This window comes from Polypterus senegalus, chromosome 10 (assembly GCF_016835505.1).
Source record: "Polypterus senegalus isolate Bchr_013 chromosome 10, ASM1683550v1, whole genome shotgun sequence".
NCBI lineage: Eukaryota > Metazoa > Chordata > Cladistia > Polypteriformes > Polypteridae > Polypterus > Polypterus senegalus.
In genome coordinates, this window is record NC_053163.1 from 87139929 (window position 1) to 87159383 (window position 19455).

General features: G+C 35.3%; 1 protein-coding gene across 1 annotated transcript in view; it reads right to left on the minus strand.

The window, feature by feature from the left end:
• kdrl (kinase insert domain receptor like) overlaps positions 1 to 13157 on the minus strand; it is a 158245-nt gene extending 145088 nt beyond the window's left edge. The window contains exon 1 of the mRNA XM_039766115.1: positions 12317 to 13157. Coding sequence (XP_039622049.1) covers positions 12317 to 12380 — 64 coding nt within the window. The 5' untranslated portion in view covers positions 12381 to 13157. The remainder of the gene's footprint in view (positions 1 to 12316) is intronic.
• Between the last annotated feature and the right edge of the window lie 6298 nt (positions 13158 to 19455).

Here is a 19455-nt window from a genome sequence, read left to right on the forward strand (position 1 = left end):
AACATTTCCAATCACAAGTCTTAGGAGCTATGGTCTTCAGGTAAAGGGGATGAGAAACACCATTAACATCCTTGGCCCACGCCAGTGATGATCAAATAAAGAGCTACGCAGGCAATTGGGTTAAACACAGGTAGTGTACATGGTATAAAAATAAACATAAAAATCATAAACCTCATAGCCTAAGTCTAGGTCTACCTTTATTGGTTGATGTTCTTGTCTAATAGGTGGTGTGGCTTGGACACAACTCTCTCTGTGTTTCTCTCAAATACACACATACACCCTGCCTCTTTTCCTTCTGCCAATGAACCCTTGCCCCATCTCACCTTTGCAAACTAACATCAGTGAGAATTTCAGATCATAGTAGCCTCATCCTTTCCTGTGGTCACACATGGAGACCACCAAAACAGACCTCCCTCTTGTAGCCCTGGTGTGCATTTAGCCCTGATACTTTAGTGACTTTAAACAGGCGGTGTCTTCAAGAAGCCCTTCTTCTGACTGATCTATTTAGGGGTTAACTGGGTCCCTGCTCTCACAGCCTGGATGACTGGGCTTAGCTTCCCCCTGCTGATGCAATTTCTCGTACACTGACACAAGACAACATTCATCTCTTCTTGCACAGCTATGGGATAGAATTGTGACAGCACTGAGAAATGGGAAGGAATCAAAAGATGAAGAATGTAGGCTAAGGGAACTAGCTAAGGTTAAAACTAGAAAGACAAGCTAATGTGTGATAAACCCAGTAAGTAATCAAAAAGTTGAAGTCATGGAGTTCTAGCAAAAAGATCAAAATACAAAAAAATCAAAAAGCTAAAAACACTTGCACGCTTTTTTAATTTAATCCACAAACTTGGACAAACATATGTTTGCAGCATTATGATAATGAGCAGCAGCATCACAGTAACAGATACCCAAAATGGAAATGGCACTAGAATACAAAATTGTGTTGCTGTAAATTCAAATAAAATGAGTAATAAAAACAACAGGCTAAAAATAAAATGAAAGAGAAAAACAAAAGGAAAACAGTTTAAAACTCAATAACCAGGCTTAAATAAGAAATAATTATTAAACTCAGAAAAAATCAAAAAGGACAGCAATTCATGACACTTTTCTTTAGTTTCAGTGAGCCCTGGTCTGTCCTGTACTGCCTTTTATAGCTTGTTGTCACAACAAAAAAAAAATAACAACATTCCATAAAGTAAGAGCCACAACACCAGGGGTTGTCATGGATGGTAAACTTTGACATTTATAGAAGGTATAGCATATTCAAATTTGTATTGTTTTCTTTCTTTTTTATGTCAATGCTTTTTTTTTTTTGTGCTTTTCCTGGAGGACTGGTTAATAATTTAATTGCTGAACTATTTCTGGGTTTGTTCCAGGGAAAGCTGTGCACAGTTCAGTGGATCATAAAGAGCTGTATGGGAGAAGTCCTCACCCTGGAAAATTAAATTCATAGCATTCTCTGCTTTATAGCCTCATCTTGCCAGCCTTCATAAATCATACTCACTGTCTAATTTCACCACAGTGTGGATTAGATTAGTTCAAATGTGTTTTCCTTTATTGTGAGGTGCTTCATCTGTCTACCAGTTACCCCCCATCTTCCCTGTGTACAGAGTGCATGCATTGCGCTTTCAAACTGTCACATTATTATATATCTAAAAGATGAAAATGAGCAAAGATCAGAAGCTGCACACCTGGGTTGAAAGATACAAGATCCTCTGGTTTGAAATATTGTCTGTCATGAACAGAGCACAGCAAATGTAAACCAGTACGTGACACAAAGCACCCTCGTTATGCCTTTCAATGATTTTTACTTAACAGATACATGCTTGTCTGATTTTTAGCTTGGCCTATGGCCTCCCACCAAGTCTAATCTGAGTTTATTTCAGACATCTTTCCCACATTAGCTGTGGCTTTTTCTATTTTTAGTACTGCCTGATGACGTAGATTTGATCAGAAGCCAAACCAGAAAAAGCAAAGATCTGATGCATACAGATAAAATGACTACCTCAGCTTTAGATACTGTTTCTTGAACAAGCCAGAGAAAAGAAACAATTCTGGGTCACTGTAAACTATAGTTTAAAGTGTAAATGTAGTGCCCAGTATCATTTGGATTAAAGTTATACAAATTCATAGAGTTCTGTTTGAATGCCTCCTGATATTAACTTCACATTATAATGGAACACCTTCTTCCCCATGGTCACTGTCTCTTTTGTTTTATCAGGTACATCTGATGGGAGCTACTAAATTAATGAAAAGATAACGCAACACAAGACAACAAAAAATAAAATAAAATTATTACAATACACAGTAACTTAAATACAAGAACAAACATAGGAAAATTACACATTGTAATTGTAAAAGAAGAAGCTAAAAGTACACTTATCTCAACGTAAAATAAAATTACTTCTGCCTATTGCACTCAATTATTTTTACTAAGCATTTCTCATCAAAGCCTCATATTCTGTTACAGGAAGTCCGTAGAGGCTGGAGGCTATTTCTGGAATCATTAAGAGTAAAGCAGAAATCATCACTGGACAGCATGCCTGTCCACTGTGGCGTACACACACTCATGCCTAGCCACAGATTACCAGAAAAAATACCCCACATAGACACCGGGTAAATATGTAGCATGCACACAGATAATGAGTGGGATGTGACCAGAGCAATCCATTTCTGAAAAGCAACCACGTCAACAACTGTGTATCAGTGCCACCTCAATAACATTTTTCAGTAAAACAAAGAATATGTTGGCTTAATAATAAGAGATTCAGTATTGTGCAAACCTGGAAAGATTTTCTGCATCATTTTTTCGTAATTTAAGAAATAGGCATGAGAAATTACTTTTATCAGAGTTCAAGGATATATCAGACAATTTCAGTCTCACTTTGTGCAAAGACTTGGGTCCATTGGCTGTTTTGATTTAGAAGTAGCTGTCCAATAATTTACATGGAATCTCCTGCTTTGAATGGATTGTCAGATTTAATATTCATCCATCTAAATCTCTACTCTCTAATCATAGTCTTGGAATCTGAAGCCCTTCAGTGGCAGGTGCAATTTCCAAAGTCTTTCTAAAAGTAGATGTTTTAAAGTAAATCTATGCAAACAGATACCCATGGGTATCCCTTCAAATTGGGGTATTTCACACCCCTATCATATTCAAATATGCTGCCCCAGCTTTACCATAGCCGCATGATATTGTCACTAAATATTTTCCTATGATTCTTTCCTCTTAGTGGTAATTGAGTGCCAACTGGAACAACTCAAGCAAAGCTTATATGTTCAACCAATATTCGTATTTAATAAACTGTATACTGGTTCTTGAATATGCATTGTCCGGTATCATAGCTGTCTGTGATATGAAGGAAGTGCTGAATTTGAAAGATCAATGTCATCTTTTGCTTTCACATTAGTAAAGTAGACATTTTTTCCCAGCTGCACTATTCCGTGGCATTCTGTAATGTTTGATAAGGATGTGGCATAGGTCAACTGCTTAACCCAAATTGAAATACAATACATCAGAGCTCTGTGATGAGTTGGCGCCCTGCCCAGGGTTTGTTCCTGCCTTGTGCCCTATGTTGGCTGGGATATGGCTCCCCCATGACACCGTGTTAGGATATATAGCGGGTTGGATAATGACTGACTGACTGACATCAGAGCTTGTAGTGTTTGTACAGATACAATCTCGGGACGGGAAAGCAATGCACCGAACACTTCTTTCATGTGATTTAACTCTTCTAAATACAGTCCTTCCAGAAACTCTATAAGATATTCACTGTGCTTCAGCTCACCTTTCAAAAATATTGCAGCACACAACTTGACAGTACTGTTCCTTTGGACAGGTTTCACATTTATTCAAAAAGCTTTAAATGATTCCTCCTGGTCATCCTCACTATAAATTGTATTTCACCCAAAGAGCAGAACTATGCAAAGCAGAATAAAAGTAATGTGAGAACAAGAGATCATTTGTACTTTAACCAAAAATGCCATTTAAAGCTAAAGTATAGATCAAACAAGACAATAGTAGATTAACTAGATCAAATTTCGATTAGCAATATGAACATTTAAGGTGGGTCTCTCTGGATGTTAATGCTTTGGCAGACAAATGTGGCATCCTGAACTGCATGTCTCTTTTTTCGTAATGCACATGACAAATGGATGTCTCTTTGTGGGATAAAAACGTTTATCTTGATCTTGAATTTGACTTTCAGGAGTACTCAGTTGTCACGTTAGCTCAGGCAAAAACTTTGGCTTTCTTTATTAATGGAAGCCTCAATAATACACTAACAGAGCAGCGTACTAAGATAGGTGCATCTTAGCAATTCCTCATTCTTTTTCTGCTATATGCTACACTTTATAGCTTCAGTATTCAGTGAGGCTTTGTGGTCATATAAAAGTCAAATTTAATTACAAATTGCTCAGTGAATGAAATGCACTGTTGAGTGATTGGAGGCAGCAGGATATAAACTCTGCTTACACATTCAATCAAATGCTCACTTTTGAACCCAGGTTTGATTATATGCTTTGTGTCTGATTATAATAAGATGGTCACACAGTATTTAGTGGTGCTGCCTTACAGCTTTATGGCCCTGCTTTTAAATCTCAGCCCAATCTCCTCTTCTGTTGAGGTTTTTAAATTCTCCCTGAGTCTGCATGTGTTTTTCTAAACTTTCTGGTTTCATTCCATAGCCCCATTAATATTAGTTTGATTGGCAACAATAAATTCACCTGATGGGAGTATAATGTAGATACGTGAGAGACTAAGTGTGCCCTGTGATGGACTGGCATCATCTTCACAGTTGGTTTGGTCTTTGTGTTATGTTGTCTTCTACCTCCCAGGCTTCCTCATTCTCACCCCTGAAGCTCTACAGACCAACAATCACAAATTGGCTGTAAACTACATACTGTAACTATTTGCTGATATTCTCAAAAAAAACAAATCTAGATATTAGAAGTTTTTAATATGGCTTAATGAAAGTGCTAACAAAGCATAAAGTAAAATAACATGGTTCATTAGAAAAAGGAATTGTCTTTTAATTTAGAAATATTTGAAACAAAAACTCGCAACTATTTCAGGCCTCCAGGATTAATGCCGAGAATCTGATGTGGGTTCAGAAGCTAAAAGATTAGCTTTTAATTAGCAATATATTAAAATAAGTATCATCAGTCATTCAGTTAATAATATATGCAGTGTTTTCATCAAAAAAATACACTTCAGTGTATAAGATGTATTTAAATTCTGCAGACCTCTTGGTCAGTTTAAATTCAAATATGACACCAGTATTATTATTTGCCCTATATGTTGTTAAGCTGAAATCAAAGATATCACAATCCAACAAAATAACAAACAACGAATAAATAAATAGCAGTCCTCCTACCACCTGATGAATGCACTAAATGCATGCTTGCTTTGGATCTAAAATAAAACAAAGCAAGTAGATTATAGCATTCTTCAATTTTTTGCCCTGATTAAATATCTGAGGGTTGCATAAAGTTCTAATTAAAGTACTGTCAATATTTTTTTTAACTGCAATTATTATCAAAGTGCCCAAAATGGTCAACATAACAAAGCTACAACATACAGTTTAACATTTCAGAGATATGACTGGTTAGGAGAGTAGTCTTACTTTCAAAAAGCTCAGAAAATGTATGCAATGTTTACTGTATCCTGTGTAATCATTTGTATCTTCAACTAAATTTGATAAAATTTAAAGATTCATTCTTGACTCTCATGGGAAACCTGTTACATTGTTTATCAGAAGTGAATCTTTAAAAATGTATATGAAAAACATTATCCATTACACAGACTCTAAAACTAAAACAAACTCCATCTATAAAAAATGCATTATTGCAGTACTTCAGGACAAAAAATAAAAATACTATACGCCTAATTTTAAACATACCTTTCTGAATTTTTACATTATTGCTAGAAATGGAAAAATTGTGCTTGTAAACTATAAAGTGTAATTAAGTATTATCCCTTATAAAAAAGTAACTAACCTCTGTACAACTGGTCAGAATAATGATGCCTGTCAAAATGCCATTAAAAGTAATTAAAGGCATAGTAAGATTATATCTGTTAATTCCTGGATTCTTAACACAAATAGAATTCTTTTAGAGTGGAAATACTGTATCATTAGCATTCAAGGGGTACACTTAAGGGCGACTTTATTAGACACAGCTACCTAATAGTGTGTTACTCCCCCAATGGCCCTTATAACAGGTTTAATTCTTCAGGGCATGGTCTCAAAAGTGTTGCAACAAAAACTCATAGATGCTGGTCCATGTTCAGTCCAATGTCTGCCACAGCTGATGGGGAATCTCTATGCTAAATAACTTGCTTCATTTCAATCTGCTGTGGTGACCCTGGAGATCCCTGCCTTAAGTTCAGTTCAGTGTTATGTTTCTGGAACCATTCTGTGAATCACCTAGCTCTGTTAATTGCAGCATTATTTTGCTGAAAAAGTCAGTTTTCTCAAAGATAATATTTCTGCCATGACATGATCAACCTCAGTAATAATGTGTTTGGTTTCTCTGTAGGATTCAAACATTGCGGTTCTCTACACCATTACACCACCTGCAACCTGAATCATTGATGCTCAGTAGAAAGGATCAATTGAATCACATCTTTTTTTTCATCACAGTTTTCCTGTCTTTCAATCATTATGAATCGGCAACAAACAGGATATGTCAGATCAAGTGACTGTCTTGTCTTACAATGTCTAATGTTTGAGTTCCAGTCCACTGTGAAAGAAAAAAATTATTAACTGCTTGCAAGTTACTAAGGGATAAAAAAAAAACCAAACTAACAAAGCTGTTTTGCTTAGGTTATTGATACAGGCGTCTGTCATAAGACAGGGTGCAGTAAGCTGACCAAGGGCAATTTCTTTTTATGGAACTCGTCTGTAAGACACAGGAAAGATGACATTTATTTATTTAGGGTCCCTTTTTGCAACGTACACAAAATAGAAACTGCTAGCCAATTCACGCAACGTAAAATGAAATGCTTAGATCAACATATTCTGCTTTTTGGGCTCTTGACACTCTTGATTCACAATATCTTACTTGTGTTTCTGAATGGATGAGTAGTAATTTTCTCAAACTAAATAAGAAGAAAACAGAAATTTTAGTGATTGGCAAAAATGGATATAATGAAGTTATTAGCAATAAACTTGATGTACTTGGATTAAGTCAAGAATGGGATAACTATTGACTCTGACCTGAATTTTAAATCAAATATTAATCAGATTACTAGGACAGCATTTTTTCACTTAAGATATATAGTAAAAGTTAGACCTCTTATAAAATTACAAGATTCTGAGAAATTAGTTCACGCTTTTGTTTTCAGTTGACTAGATTACTGTAACGCACTCCTCTCGGGAGACCCAAAAAAGACATCAATCAATCGCAACGAGTGCAGAATGCAGCTGCTAGAATCTTAACTAGGAAAAGAAAACACGAGCACATCTCTCCAGTTCTGATGTCACTACACTGGTTACCTGTGTCATTCAGAATTGACTTTAAAATACTGTTTATGGCTTACAAAGCCTTAAATAATCTCGCTCCATCCTATATTTCAGAATGCCTTTCATCTTACACTCCAAACCGTAACCTTAGATCTTCAAATAAGTGTCTGCTTATTATTCCAAGAGCTAAACTTAAAAGAAGTGGTGAGGCAGCCTTCTGCTGTTTTGCACCTAAAATCTGGAATAGTTTACCAGTAGAATTTCAACCAGCTAATACGTGGAGCACTTTAAAAAACTGCTAAAAACTCATTATTTGAACATAGCTTTCTCATAGCTTCATTTTAGTTTAATCTTGATACTCTGTATATGCATTTAATTGTCAATATCATTCCTGGTGGCTCCATAATCCGTACTAACCCCTACTTTCTCTGCTGTTCTTTTTATGGTTTTCTATGGTGGTGATCTGCGCCACCACCACCTGATCAAAGCACTGTACAGTCTTTAAATTGATGGATTAAAGGCCAGAGATCCACATGACCATCATCATCAAGTTCTTCCATATGAACCCTGAATGCAATGAGGACTGATTGTGAGGTCATTTATATTAGGTAGAATGTCTAGAGGGGGCTGGGCGGTCTCGTGGCCTTGGAACCCCTGCAGATTTTATTTTTTTCCCCAGCCGTCTGGAGTTTTTTTTTGTTTCTTCTGTCCTCCCTGGCCATCGGACCTTACTTTTACTCTATGTTAATTAGTGTTCCCTTATTCTATTTTCTAATTTATTTTGTCTTTTTTTATCTTTCTTTATTATGCAAAGTACTTTCAGCTACATCATTTGTATGAAAATGTGCTATATAAATAAATGTTGTTGTTATTGATAAGTAAGGCGAAGGGGGAGGAAGGAAAAATATTTAAAGTCGAGAGAAACATGGGATCTTTGCTCTTCTGCCTTGCAACATAGAATCCATGTACTCACCTGTGACTGAATAATGACTGATTGATTGAACTATTCCTGTCTTCCTCGGAGATCTCCTTCCACACCACTACTACCACCTCTTACTGTTTAGCCAAACATGGTCCTATTTGTTTATCACCAATGTCATTAGTTGACTGACTGTAGACTGTGTAAGTTATGCCAATCTCCACTAGTCTCCTGTATTGGAAGTCTTGTTTAGATTACAACACTACTGTTAGTCGAACTTTTCTTGGATGATGCCCAATCACAATATAACTGTGAAGTGTTATAATTAAAAGCCCTTCCTGATACACTATTGCAGATACCATTCCAACCCATATTATGTGGTGTTCAAACCCTGCTATATCTTGATCACTCTCCTTCTAATTCACACACAATCCTTTATCTGTCTATTTTAATGTGCATATACAAGCACTGACTAGGAGCTTAATTACAAAGGAAGGGTAGGTGTACCATATCATCTGGACACGTAGGATGGATTCTGTTAAATTAACAGAATACATTATTGACATTAGGTACATATAACTTAAAACAAATTTCTCAATTGCTCAACCTACTATCTGTAAAGGAGAAACAAAAGTTAATGTTTTAATAAATACAAATGTATTGGACAGAGGCATTATTTGGCAGTATACAGTGTACAGTGTAATATGAATGACTTTGTGTTAAGAAGTCTTTAATGTTGCACTTGTATAGAGCAAACAACAACCTGCAAAGTAAATAATATCCTTCTGGGTGTATTTTATGCTATTGAGTTCAGATATTTTCCATACCTACATAGATATTGCAATGGGTATTGGTCACTTATTAGTCATGTAAAACTTATTTTGACCTTTTTAAATTGAGTTCCTTGTGTTTTTGGTGAGGAACTGATCCAAACCAACATCCCATCAGAGGGAAAATTAAAGATCTTAAAAATAGTTTTGCAGTCATATTTATGCTTATCAAAAGTGTATTAATTACAGCACACATTCTGTACAGGTCATCAAACTGGTAGCAAGTCTTAAAAACCAAAATCCAAAATATTGAGGCAATGTGTTGTATGTCTCATTAAACCTTTTTAAAAGTATACTGTTTGTATACATTTCAAGTATTTAATCACATTACATTTTTCATTAAAGTTATTATTTATTGATAGTTGTAACTTTGTGTTTGTAAATCAGATGAAAGATTGTTGTTAATAAATAATAAAATGAGTTCAAATAACTGCAGATTTAGCATTTTCTAATTTCAGTGGTTAAGTAATATTTGTTTAAGGATAGTAAGAATTTCCATCTCTACATCTTGATATTTGCAAACAACTAACATTCATTATAGAAATCAAGTCTTGACCAGTTATTATTGTCAGGATTGTCATAGAATGAGCTGTAAGGAGCAGGTGAGCAGCTGTATAGGTTAGCTTGTCTTAAGGAAGTCAGTGAGGTTGATCTTTTCAGGGGTAATCAGTCATGTTTCTTTGACCTCTGCAAAAAAAGAACAATTTCAGAGAGCCTCTTGACTCCACGGTTACATCTTTCCCACGCTTTTGAACAACAGGGGAACATCTAAGGAAATCTATATGGAAATGAAATAGACAAAGCAGGAGAAGCAGGAGTGGAACTACTGTTTCCTTTTGTTAAGATGTCATGTTGTCTTTTGTTTATTTTGATAAAGATGTTGCATTCTTGAGGACTGAAATAATAAGAAAAAAATTGATGGGAAAAACATTTTCATTCACAGTTTTTGCATTTAGTTTTTAACATGATGGACTGTGTCTGAATAGTTTGAACATGGTCTATCAATCTTTTTTTAATGCTATTTTTGATACTGCCAACAAGATTGTGATGGCCTTGTTCATTCTTTTCCCAAACAGTTACTTCAGTAAAAGAGCCCTGATGTGTACAGTGGCAATGTCCAGTCCTGGACGGGAGGCAACCACTTCATTGAGCATCTATCTGATCTTCCTAGCTGTAGATATTGATGCTAATAAAAAATGCATGTGTTACCTATAAGCCTTTTAAAAAGGAGTTCAGTGTTCTCGAGTTGATTGTAAATGTAGTAGTTGTTATCTGACAAACACACACACACACACATTTACACTTACAATTTACAATCGCCTATCAACATAATCAGAACGTGTTTAAGGCATGGAAGGAAACCTCTGTGTCTAAAATGAGAAGTATGACGCTAGTGTGGGATAAAGCACCACCTAGTGGACACAACACGTACTCTGCTGCAGGTGCAAAGTAAACCTTGCTACGGAAGTTGCAGTCAGCATGTTACAACCAGAAGATTAGTTTAGATTAGCTGTAGCTCAATCTCCAAGGAAGTACCGCGTTCACATTGTAAAAGACAAGTGACGAGCATTCAAAAATGTGAGGGACCAGGCGCTAATCAGATGCCCTCTGTTTGACTTTCTACTGAAAACGTAATTTAATAAGGCAGCTTAGATAATGAGATGCTTTACAAATTCAGATACTAACATTATCTGGAAGCGATAATATTGAAAAACATTATAATGTATTCAGGGGAGCTGCAATACTTTTAAAATATTTAATATAAACGCAGGTGCCACAGTACATTAAGCATTAATTAATTAAGTGGTTGAAAGCATACATGAGAGAGCTCCTCTGCTCAACGAATATTTACATTTAAACAATAATGACAACACAGACATTAATAAACATAAACGCATAAGCTGAATTACTTTTGAAACCGTTCCTGAAATGTGCACTCCAGTTTACTTTAGGTGTTTTATTATTAAGCATTACAGAGACATTTCTTTGAATGCAAAATTGAAAAGTAGAGAGAATAAATGGATGTACGATGTAAAATAAGAGTAAAACATTCAATGCCGATTAAAACATAACGAGCATTTTTGCATGCTGTACTGTATTTCGGTTTTAACAAGGGTTATATGATCAATAGGACAATAAATGTAGACATCTTTAAATGAATTACAAAATAAAAGACTTGCATTTTGCTTAAAGCTGTATGAGTATCTACCTAGTCATCCATTCATCTGGTATTAAAACCGCTTAATAAAGTTCTGCATCACTGTAACCTCAGCATTTATGTAGGATAGTGCACATTAAAAATCAATGTATGTATCAAGAGCTGCATGATTAACATCTCAGTTTATCTCGACTGAGATTTATAAGTTAGTAAATGCACGATTTTTTTTTAAAAAAAAAGCAAGATATGAGGAGAAATATTAAATATAGTCCAAGTGAAAACATTTTAAGATCGTTTTTGTAATTTTTACCAGTCTTAGGCATGAAACGTACTTACTGTAATTTTATTATTAACCAGATATCGCATATAAATTAAACTTTAAATATGTTATTTGCTGCATACTTTGGTTAGTTTCTGAACAATGTCCATTTTCGTTACTTAGTGTATCAAAAGCCTATCGCAAATAACTTATAGCCTCATGTGTATCTACTGGTAACACGTAAAGGAATGTAAATATATAAATAAATAACATTCTACGCATGTACAGTACTACGGAAATACAGACCAAGGTATCCAAAGGCGTGTGTCATTACATACTGCACGTAGGTGATGCTATGAAAATAGTTTTATGATCTTAGGAAGCTTTAGTTATCTTTTGTATGCGATTCACTTCAATAACGTGCTGTTGAAAATGTTCTGTCAGCTTGGGTAGAAGTTCGGATTGGTACTCTGTAGTGTTGATTCAATGTTTATGATCGAAAGCACGTTGAAAGAAAATAGACAGACAGACAGAGCAGGCACGAGTCTCATTGAGAGAACTTCATTTTTTAAACAAAAGTAAATAAGATGAGCCGTATAACATTGTCATCTGTATAGTGGTGTTTTAAGTTTTTAAATATATATAGAAAACTATAATTTTAAAGAATTATAAAAAGTCCGCACTTACCAATTATACAGGTAATAGTTAACATCACTGCCATAAAGCGCATGATGCTGAACAATCTTTGCATGATTGGAACTTTAGTCCAAATTCAAATTGCCAGTCTTCCAAGGCTTTATTTATATAAATTTTCCCGTTAATAATAAAGCTTCAATCTGCAGACGCGAAGACGTTCCAAAAGAGCTGTTCGTTGTTAAATGACAATAATTCTTCTATTGAATGAACAATAAACATATCCAGGGAAATTATATAATCCGGTTTTCCATTTTTCAAAGGGAGGTTTTAAAAGGTTAAGTATACCTTATGATATAGCTTGAAAAATCAACTATGTCCCAATATCAGTCCTGTTTAAGACATTGTAGTGCCATCTGATAAATGAAAAGTACAATATTGGAGCCTCCAGATGAACAGGTGGGTAGAAAAATCTTCTTATGATAGGATGTGAAAACGTTGTGATTCCTTTTTTGGCGACAGCTAATAAACCATTGGACTAAACAAGAGAAAAATCCTCCTTTAAATTGCGTAAAATCAATGAAGTAAAAGAGTCAAAAAAACGTGAGAAAAGATAAGGCTGCGCATCTTCTTTAGCAAGTGTTTACTTGGAGTGAGCTCTGAACTGCTCGTCACTAGCAGCAAAATCTTTATAGTCCTTAAACTGAGGAAGGAGGTAACGTCATAAGTGCGAAGGGGTAAATCGCGCTAAGTGTGTCACAGACTCTGACTGTGCCTCTCAGAAGCTTGAAATGTTTTCCTCTTCTTAAAAAAAAAATCTCTTCCTTATGTGTCTGTGCCGCGCTCTGGAATGTCAAAATTCCTTCAGACAATCAACGGAGAAAAAAGAAAGAGAGAGGGAGAGACATGAAGAGCGAGGCAGGGGGAAAAGGAAGCCTTGGAACGCATTCACTCCTGCTTAAAAAAAGACTAAATATGCGAACGTTTTAGGTACGACTGTGCACTTTGTTCACTAAAATGGGAACGGCTTCCAGTATTTTGGTTCATTAAACGATCGACGCAACATCATACTATGTTCTATATTATCCTGTATTCTCGCCCTTTTTCTCTGTCTCTCCTCACTCTCTGCCTCGACAGATTGGATACGATTTGATGTTTTTCTACATAATGTATTTACAATTTAAAATAGAAAAAGATTACCATCTTATCTTGACTAAACTAGAAAACCTTACTGTATAATCATCTATTACATTACGCCATCATATCCTTCCCCTGTTTTCAAAATATAAATAAACTGCTTGTAAATGCAGTATTGGAATGATCACCTATGGAACGACAATGCAATGATCAATGAGAGACTGGTAATCTGGTATCTCTGGTTTCAGAGGTAAACAGTCAAAATGCACTCAGAATTTTTAAAAAGTAATCTAACCAAGGGAAAACAATACCTTCAGTTGGATTAGAGCTGAGTTGACACCATAATTGTAAAATCTCATTCTTTTTCCAGTATACATTATGACTCCAGAGTTGAATGTGCAAAATGGACACTTTTAAAACAGATTTTATATACTACCAAACTGTAGCTTATTCAAAACCATAGCGATATACTGTATATCTGCATACTCAAAGTCACTTAATTCAGTTCAGGGTTGCATGGTCAGTGTCTCTTCTGGCCATGATGTGTGTAATGTAGGAAACAGATCTATAAAGGTCACCAGTCTATTACAGAGCTCACTCAAGTAATATTCTGTTCATCTAATTGGGGAAAAAGGTGGAAAACTAGAGTACCCAAAGGAATACCTACATAGACAAAGGGAGAACAAGCAAACTTCACACAGGCAATGTCCTAGAGCCACATCTATCTGTGAATAACTGCACTACCATACTACAGAAATAACAATGGATCGTTAATGTAAATGTAAATAGTTGTACTGTTCAGATGTGAAATGAATTTTGCACTGTCTGGTTTACAAATAACATTTCTTAAGTGTCACCCTAACTACCTGCATAAATTCTCATTCAAACATATTGGACAGAATAATCTAGTTTCGTGTTTTAAATGTATTTTTTAAAAGGTATAATCAAAAACCAATTAAATAATTTACCATACAACTTTACATGTGAATCAAAATATCTTGATATAATTTTAATATAATATAATAGAACAGTTTTAAACAGAGCAATAAAAACAAAAAATTAATTCGTTCTCATGGTCTAGAATATCCTGACAAAAATCAATACATTAAAAACACAGTATCTCCACACGTCATGTGAGACGAGCTGCCATTTCAGTGATCAATCAAAACATCCTACTACTTTCCCGGAATGTAAATTGCAATAGTTAAGCATTTTTTATTTGCAACATAAAATAACACTTGATTTTAAAATAAAATAAGACCGTATGGTGTAAAATATAAAAGATCAACACTCAGAAGTGAACTGTGCTCACCAACACTATTACATAACTTTAATTGTTCTGCTTACAGCTACACTTCTTCTTATTTCGAAATGCCATTTGCTTGCCAGTATCTTCAGAGGCGTGATGTTGCAGATAAAGAGACTAGCATGTAGAAACATGGTGACTTACAGTATGTCAGTGTACTGTGTGGATAAATGTGTTTTCCTGGAATTTATTCAGTGCTGAAAGATTTGGATATAGTGTCAAAAACGCCATATTTTTTAGCATTACTTAAAATGTTTAAGATGGTTACTGCTTTTGCCTTCAAGCTCCAGAGTTTCTAAGTTTAAATCTTAGCCCTTGGGAGTTTCTAAGCAAGTTCTTCATGTTTTTCCAGTGACCATGTGGATGTTGTTTATTTACCAGTCCCAAATAAATGAAGGTTAGCTTAGAGTGAGTGTGGTTGTACATGCATGTTTGCCTTGTGATGATACACAACCCAAGGTTTGTGCACATCTTATGTATGCCTAATGTTGCTGAAATAGGCACAGCTTCTGCAAGACAATCTAAAACTCCTCCATCAATGCTTCTTTAATGGATGCAATGGGTTTCAAAACTGAAATGTTTAGTAGCAAATTTTATTAAATTATGAATAGTACAGTGTTGTAGTCATCCATGCTTCCTAACAGATCCCAGGGATTAGGCTAAAAATCCAGCTTGGTCATTATATTTGTGAGTCTTTCCATTCCACCCAGAGTCATGCAGGTTAAATTAACTGGCAAATCTAACTGGTCCAGTGTGAGTGAACACATCCTGCAGAAGACTGATGTCTTATTTTGTATTGGATGCACCCTTATCCTAGTGCCCTGAAGGTCTAAAATCAGCTCAAGTAATTTAATTTATTGGATTAATTAATGCATTGTTAGAACAATATTCAGTGCCCTCCATAATGTTTGGGATAAAGCACATTTTTCCTTTTCAATGAAGACCTCCACTGCTGATGTCAGTTGAATTCTCAATGTGGTAAAGAAAAAGTCCCAAATTCCTGTCTGACAGATCAGAAACAGTCTTCAGGAGGCAGCTGTGTATATGTCAGGGACTACTATCTGCAGAAGACTTCAGAGGCCACATTGCAAGATGCAAACCACAAGTTAGCCAACAAAATGACATGGCCTGATTACAGTTTGTGACAAATTACTGAAAAGAGCTTACAGAATTCTGTAGAAAGCTCTTGTGGACAGATGAGACAAAGATGACGCTGTTTCAGTGATAGCAAGAGCAAAGTGTGAAGACAAAAAGGAACTGCCAGGGATTCAAACCATACCACCCCATCTGGTAAACGTGGTGGGGTGAGTGTTATGGCTTGGGCATGTATGGCTGCCACAGGTACTGGCAGACCTAATTTCCAGTTATACAATGAATCCTGAGGTGAACAGAAATATTTTACCTTGTGAAGTTCCAGTAAATGCCCGCAAACTCATTGGATGGAGTTTCATCATACAACAAGAGGATGATCCCAAACATACTACTAAAGCAAACACAGGAGTTTTACAAAACTAAAAATGGAAATTCTCAAATGGCCAAGCCAGTCATCTGATTTAAATCCAATTGAGCAGGCCTTCCATATGCCAAAGAGAAACTTAAGGGGATGAGCCCCCAAAACATGCAGCATCTGAAGATGGCTACATTGGAAGCTTGGCAGAGCATCACCAGAGAAGATCCTCAGCACATGGTGATGCCTATGAATCACAGACTTCAGTCATTGGGATATCCAACAATGTCCTAAATATGACTGCTTTAACATAGCTAGGATTGCTGTGTCTCAAACATTATGGTGCCCAGAAATGGGATGGAGTTTATCATATATAAAAAGTTTTGTTTATGGATAAACTTATAAATCATTACTCTGTTGATTTATTTGTGTCTTTTACTTTTCATTGTATTAATTTTAGAATGAGTAGTCAGTTTAATTTGTTTTGTGACATGTTTTATCACTTTCTATTTTGCAAGAATATTTTGCTTTTAGCTATTATTATGTTCACTGCTCTTCCTTGTCCTTAAGCACTACCCTCTCAAATTTTAATTTATTTTAGGGATCTGCATCATTTCTTTAATGGTGCTATGTTCAAATTTAGCCTGGCAACCATTTTTTTACATTGTTTACCTGATTAACAATTTTGTAGTCTTCATCTCTGTTTTTTCTGTCTTACTGCACAGTATAGTGCAGTATAGGACAGAAGAGGACATTTTGAGGATAACTGGATATAAACCCTTACTCTGAACAGTATGAAAAACAGCTTAACATGATCACTTTGAATTTTGTCTTCTTCACAATTTAGCATATGATGTACTATACAATTTCTTTTTTACTTCTTCAATTCTTCTTCTTCTTTCAGCTGCTCCTGTTACGGGTTGCCACAGCGGATCATCTTCTTCCATATCTTTCTGTCCTCTGTATCTTGTTCTGTTACACCCACCACATGCATGTCCTCTCTCGTCACATCCATAAACCTTCTCTTAGGCCTTCCACTTCTCCTCTTGCCTGGCAGCTCTATCCTTAGTATCCTTTTCCCAATATACCCAACATCTCTTCTCTGCAAATGTCCAAACCAATGCAATTTCTGACTTTCTTTCCAAACCATCCTACCTGAGCAGACCCTCTAATGTACTCATTTCTAATCCTGTCCATCCGTGTCAAACCCAATGCAAATCTTAACATCTTTAGCATTTACTGAGTCTAAATTGAATAACCAAATTTAGATTTTACCTTGCCTAATCTGTCCAAATTGATGCAAGAGAAGTAAAACTGATTAATCATGTTGGTGACACTTCCTTTAATAGTTGTTTTGAACTCCATGAAGCCTTCTGGCTCACATTTTTATATATTTTTTAATGCATAGTCCTATGAACGCTTTTCTGTATTCCTTTATTAGCTCTTGTATGTATTTTTCAAAAAACTATCTATAGTTGCTTTACTTGTCTTTAATTATTTTTTGCTTAGTGTACATTTTAAATCTGAATATTCTGTTTACCTTAGCTGGAATTCTCCAATAACAAAACTACAATCTGACATTACACTTGTAAATCAATTAAAGTATTGATTCTCAAACCTTTTAGTAAATATGCTCTTACAACTGTAAAATTATATTTTAAGTTTAAGATTTATTATTACTTTACAAACAATGTAAAGGCAAAGACAATAAAAAAAAAAACATTTAATTTACATAGAAGAAAAATACAAAGTATTGAAGTCATAATGTATTTCCCATGTCATTTAAATACATATTGTTATGAGCTTTTCTAATATTAGCAGGTTTCCAGAGTTGTACAGGCAGGCGATGAGGTCAATCATACTCTGAAATTGTATTTTCTAAAGGACTTTGGGCCCCATCAAGGCTTAGATTCTGTATGGATACTGTCAAATGAAGTTTTTGCTTACTGCTTGGCCAACTCTTATATTTTACCCAAAGCTTATGAGTCTCATCTGTTTATTCATCTGTTTTGCATGTGTCTAAAATGCTGTATGGTTCTGTATTTTTCAGTTAGTTGTTTATTTATTCATAAATCTACATAAGCATTCTAAGCTGATCTGCACCAAAGAACTCTATACAGTGTATGAATAAGCTGATTTGAATTGCAATTGTGAAAAAAATCTAGAATACAACCAAACTTTTAGCTGAATACATTATAGGTCTACATTTTCCTTCATGATGGAAGAGAATAGAAAATTTATTTATAAGCCGCAAGGGCTCTGCTCCTTATACTAAGTGTGTTACCTAAATTTACACATGATTAGGCAACACCCACACATTTCGTTTTGCTGACCTGCACTGAAAATGTGCTTAAGTCCTGAAAATGAAAGCTCAAAGAAATAAGATGGAAATAATGCCAGTTCATCAAGTTAGAATACAACTTCTACACTGATGAAAATAACATCTTCAACTGGAAACATGAGTCCTCATTAACAGCAGCTACAACAGAAAATGAAGCTATTTAAGGTGGCCTAACGAGTTTAGGAATGAAAAAAAAAATTCATAATGAAAAATTACACGTAAAGCAGTATGTCAACAGAAATTAAACATTGCAGTTCATTTTGATATGGAGATCATCTTGTATTCAATAAAATGACAATTGCAGCATGAAATGCCTTCTCATTTGGAAATTCTGATGTATTGTTGAGCACTGAAATATTACTATCATGTTTTTAAATATATTTATTCAATATTTTAACAGAAATATTGTAAACGGTTAAATTCATCCTTCTGGACTTTTGGCCATTGAGTTATTTAGGTGTCTGGATTGAACTGGACTATATGTTATTTCTAATATATCTTTACAATGTACTGCATGTGTGTAAATAACTGTCTTGAATATAAAACATCATGGGCAGCAGGGTGGGGCAGTGATTAGTGCTGCTACCTCTTGGATTCTGTATTTGAATCCTGCGCTTGGTAGTTATTCTTGTGGAGTTTCTACTTCTCCCCTGCTCTTTATAGGTTTTGTTCTGGGGTACACTTTTTCCCATTCACATTTCTAATAACTTGTGTGTTTGCTTAAATGGCAATTGCAAATTTTCCCTTGTGAGTGTACATACAAGTGGGCCCTGATTAAGACTAGTGCCCTGTCTAGGGCCATTTTCAGTGTTCCTCTAAATCCTAGATTCAGGACCCCAGTGGGCTTGACAATGTTATGCTATGTTATTTCTGTAAGGGGCAGACATTTTTAGATCTTCACCTATCAATGCAGACATTACTTTTGTATTTTATTAACAGACAATTGGGCAGTTTTTTGCAAA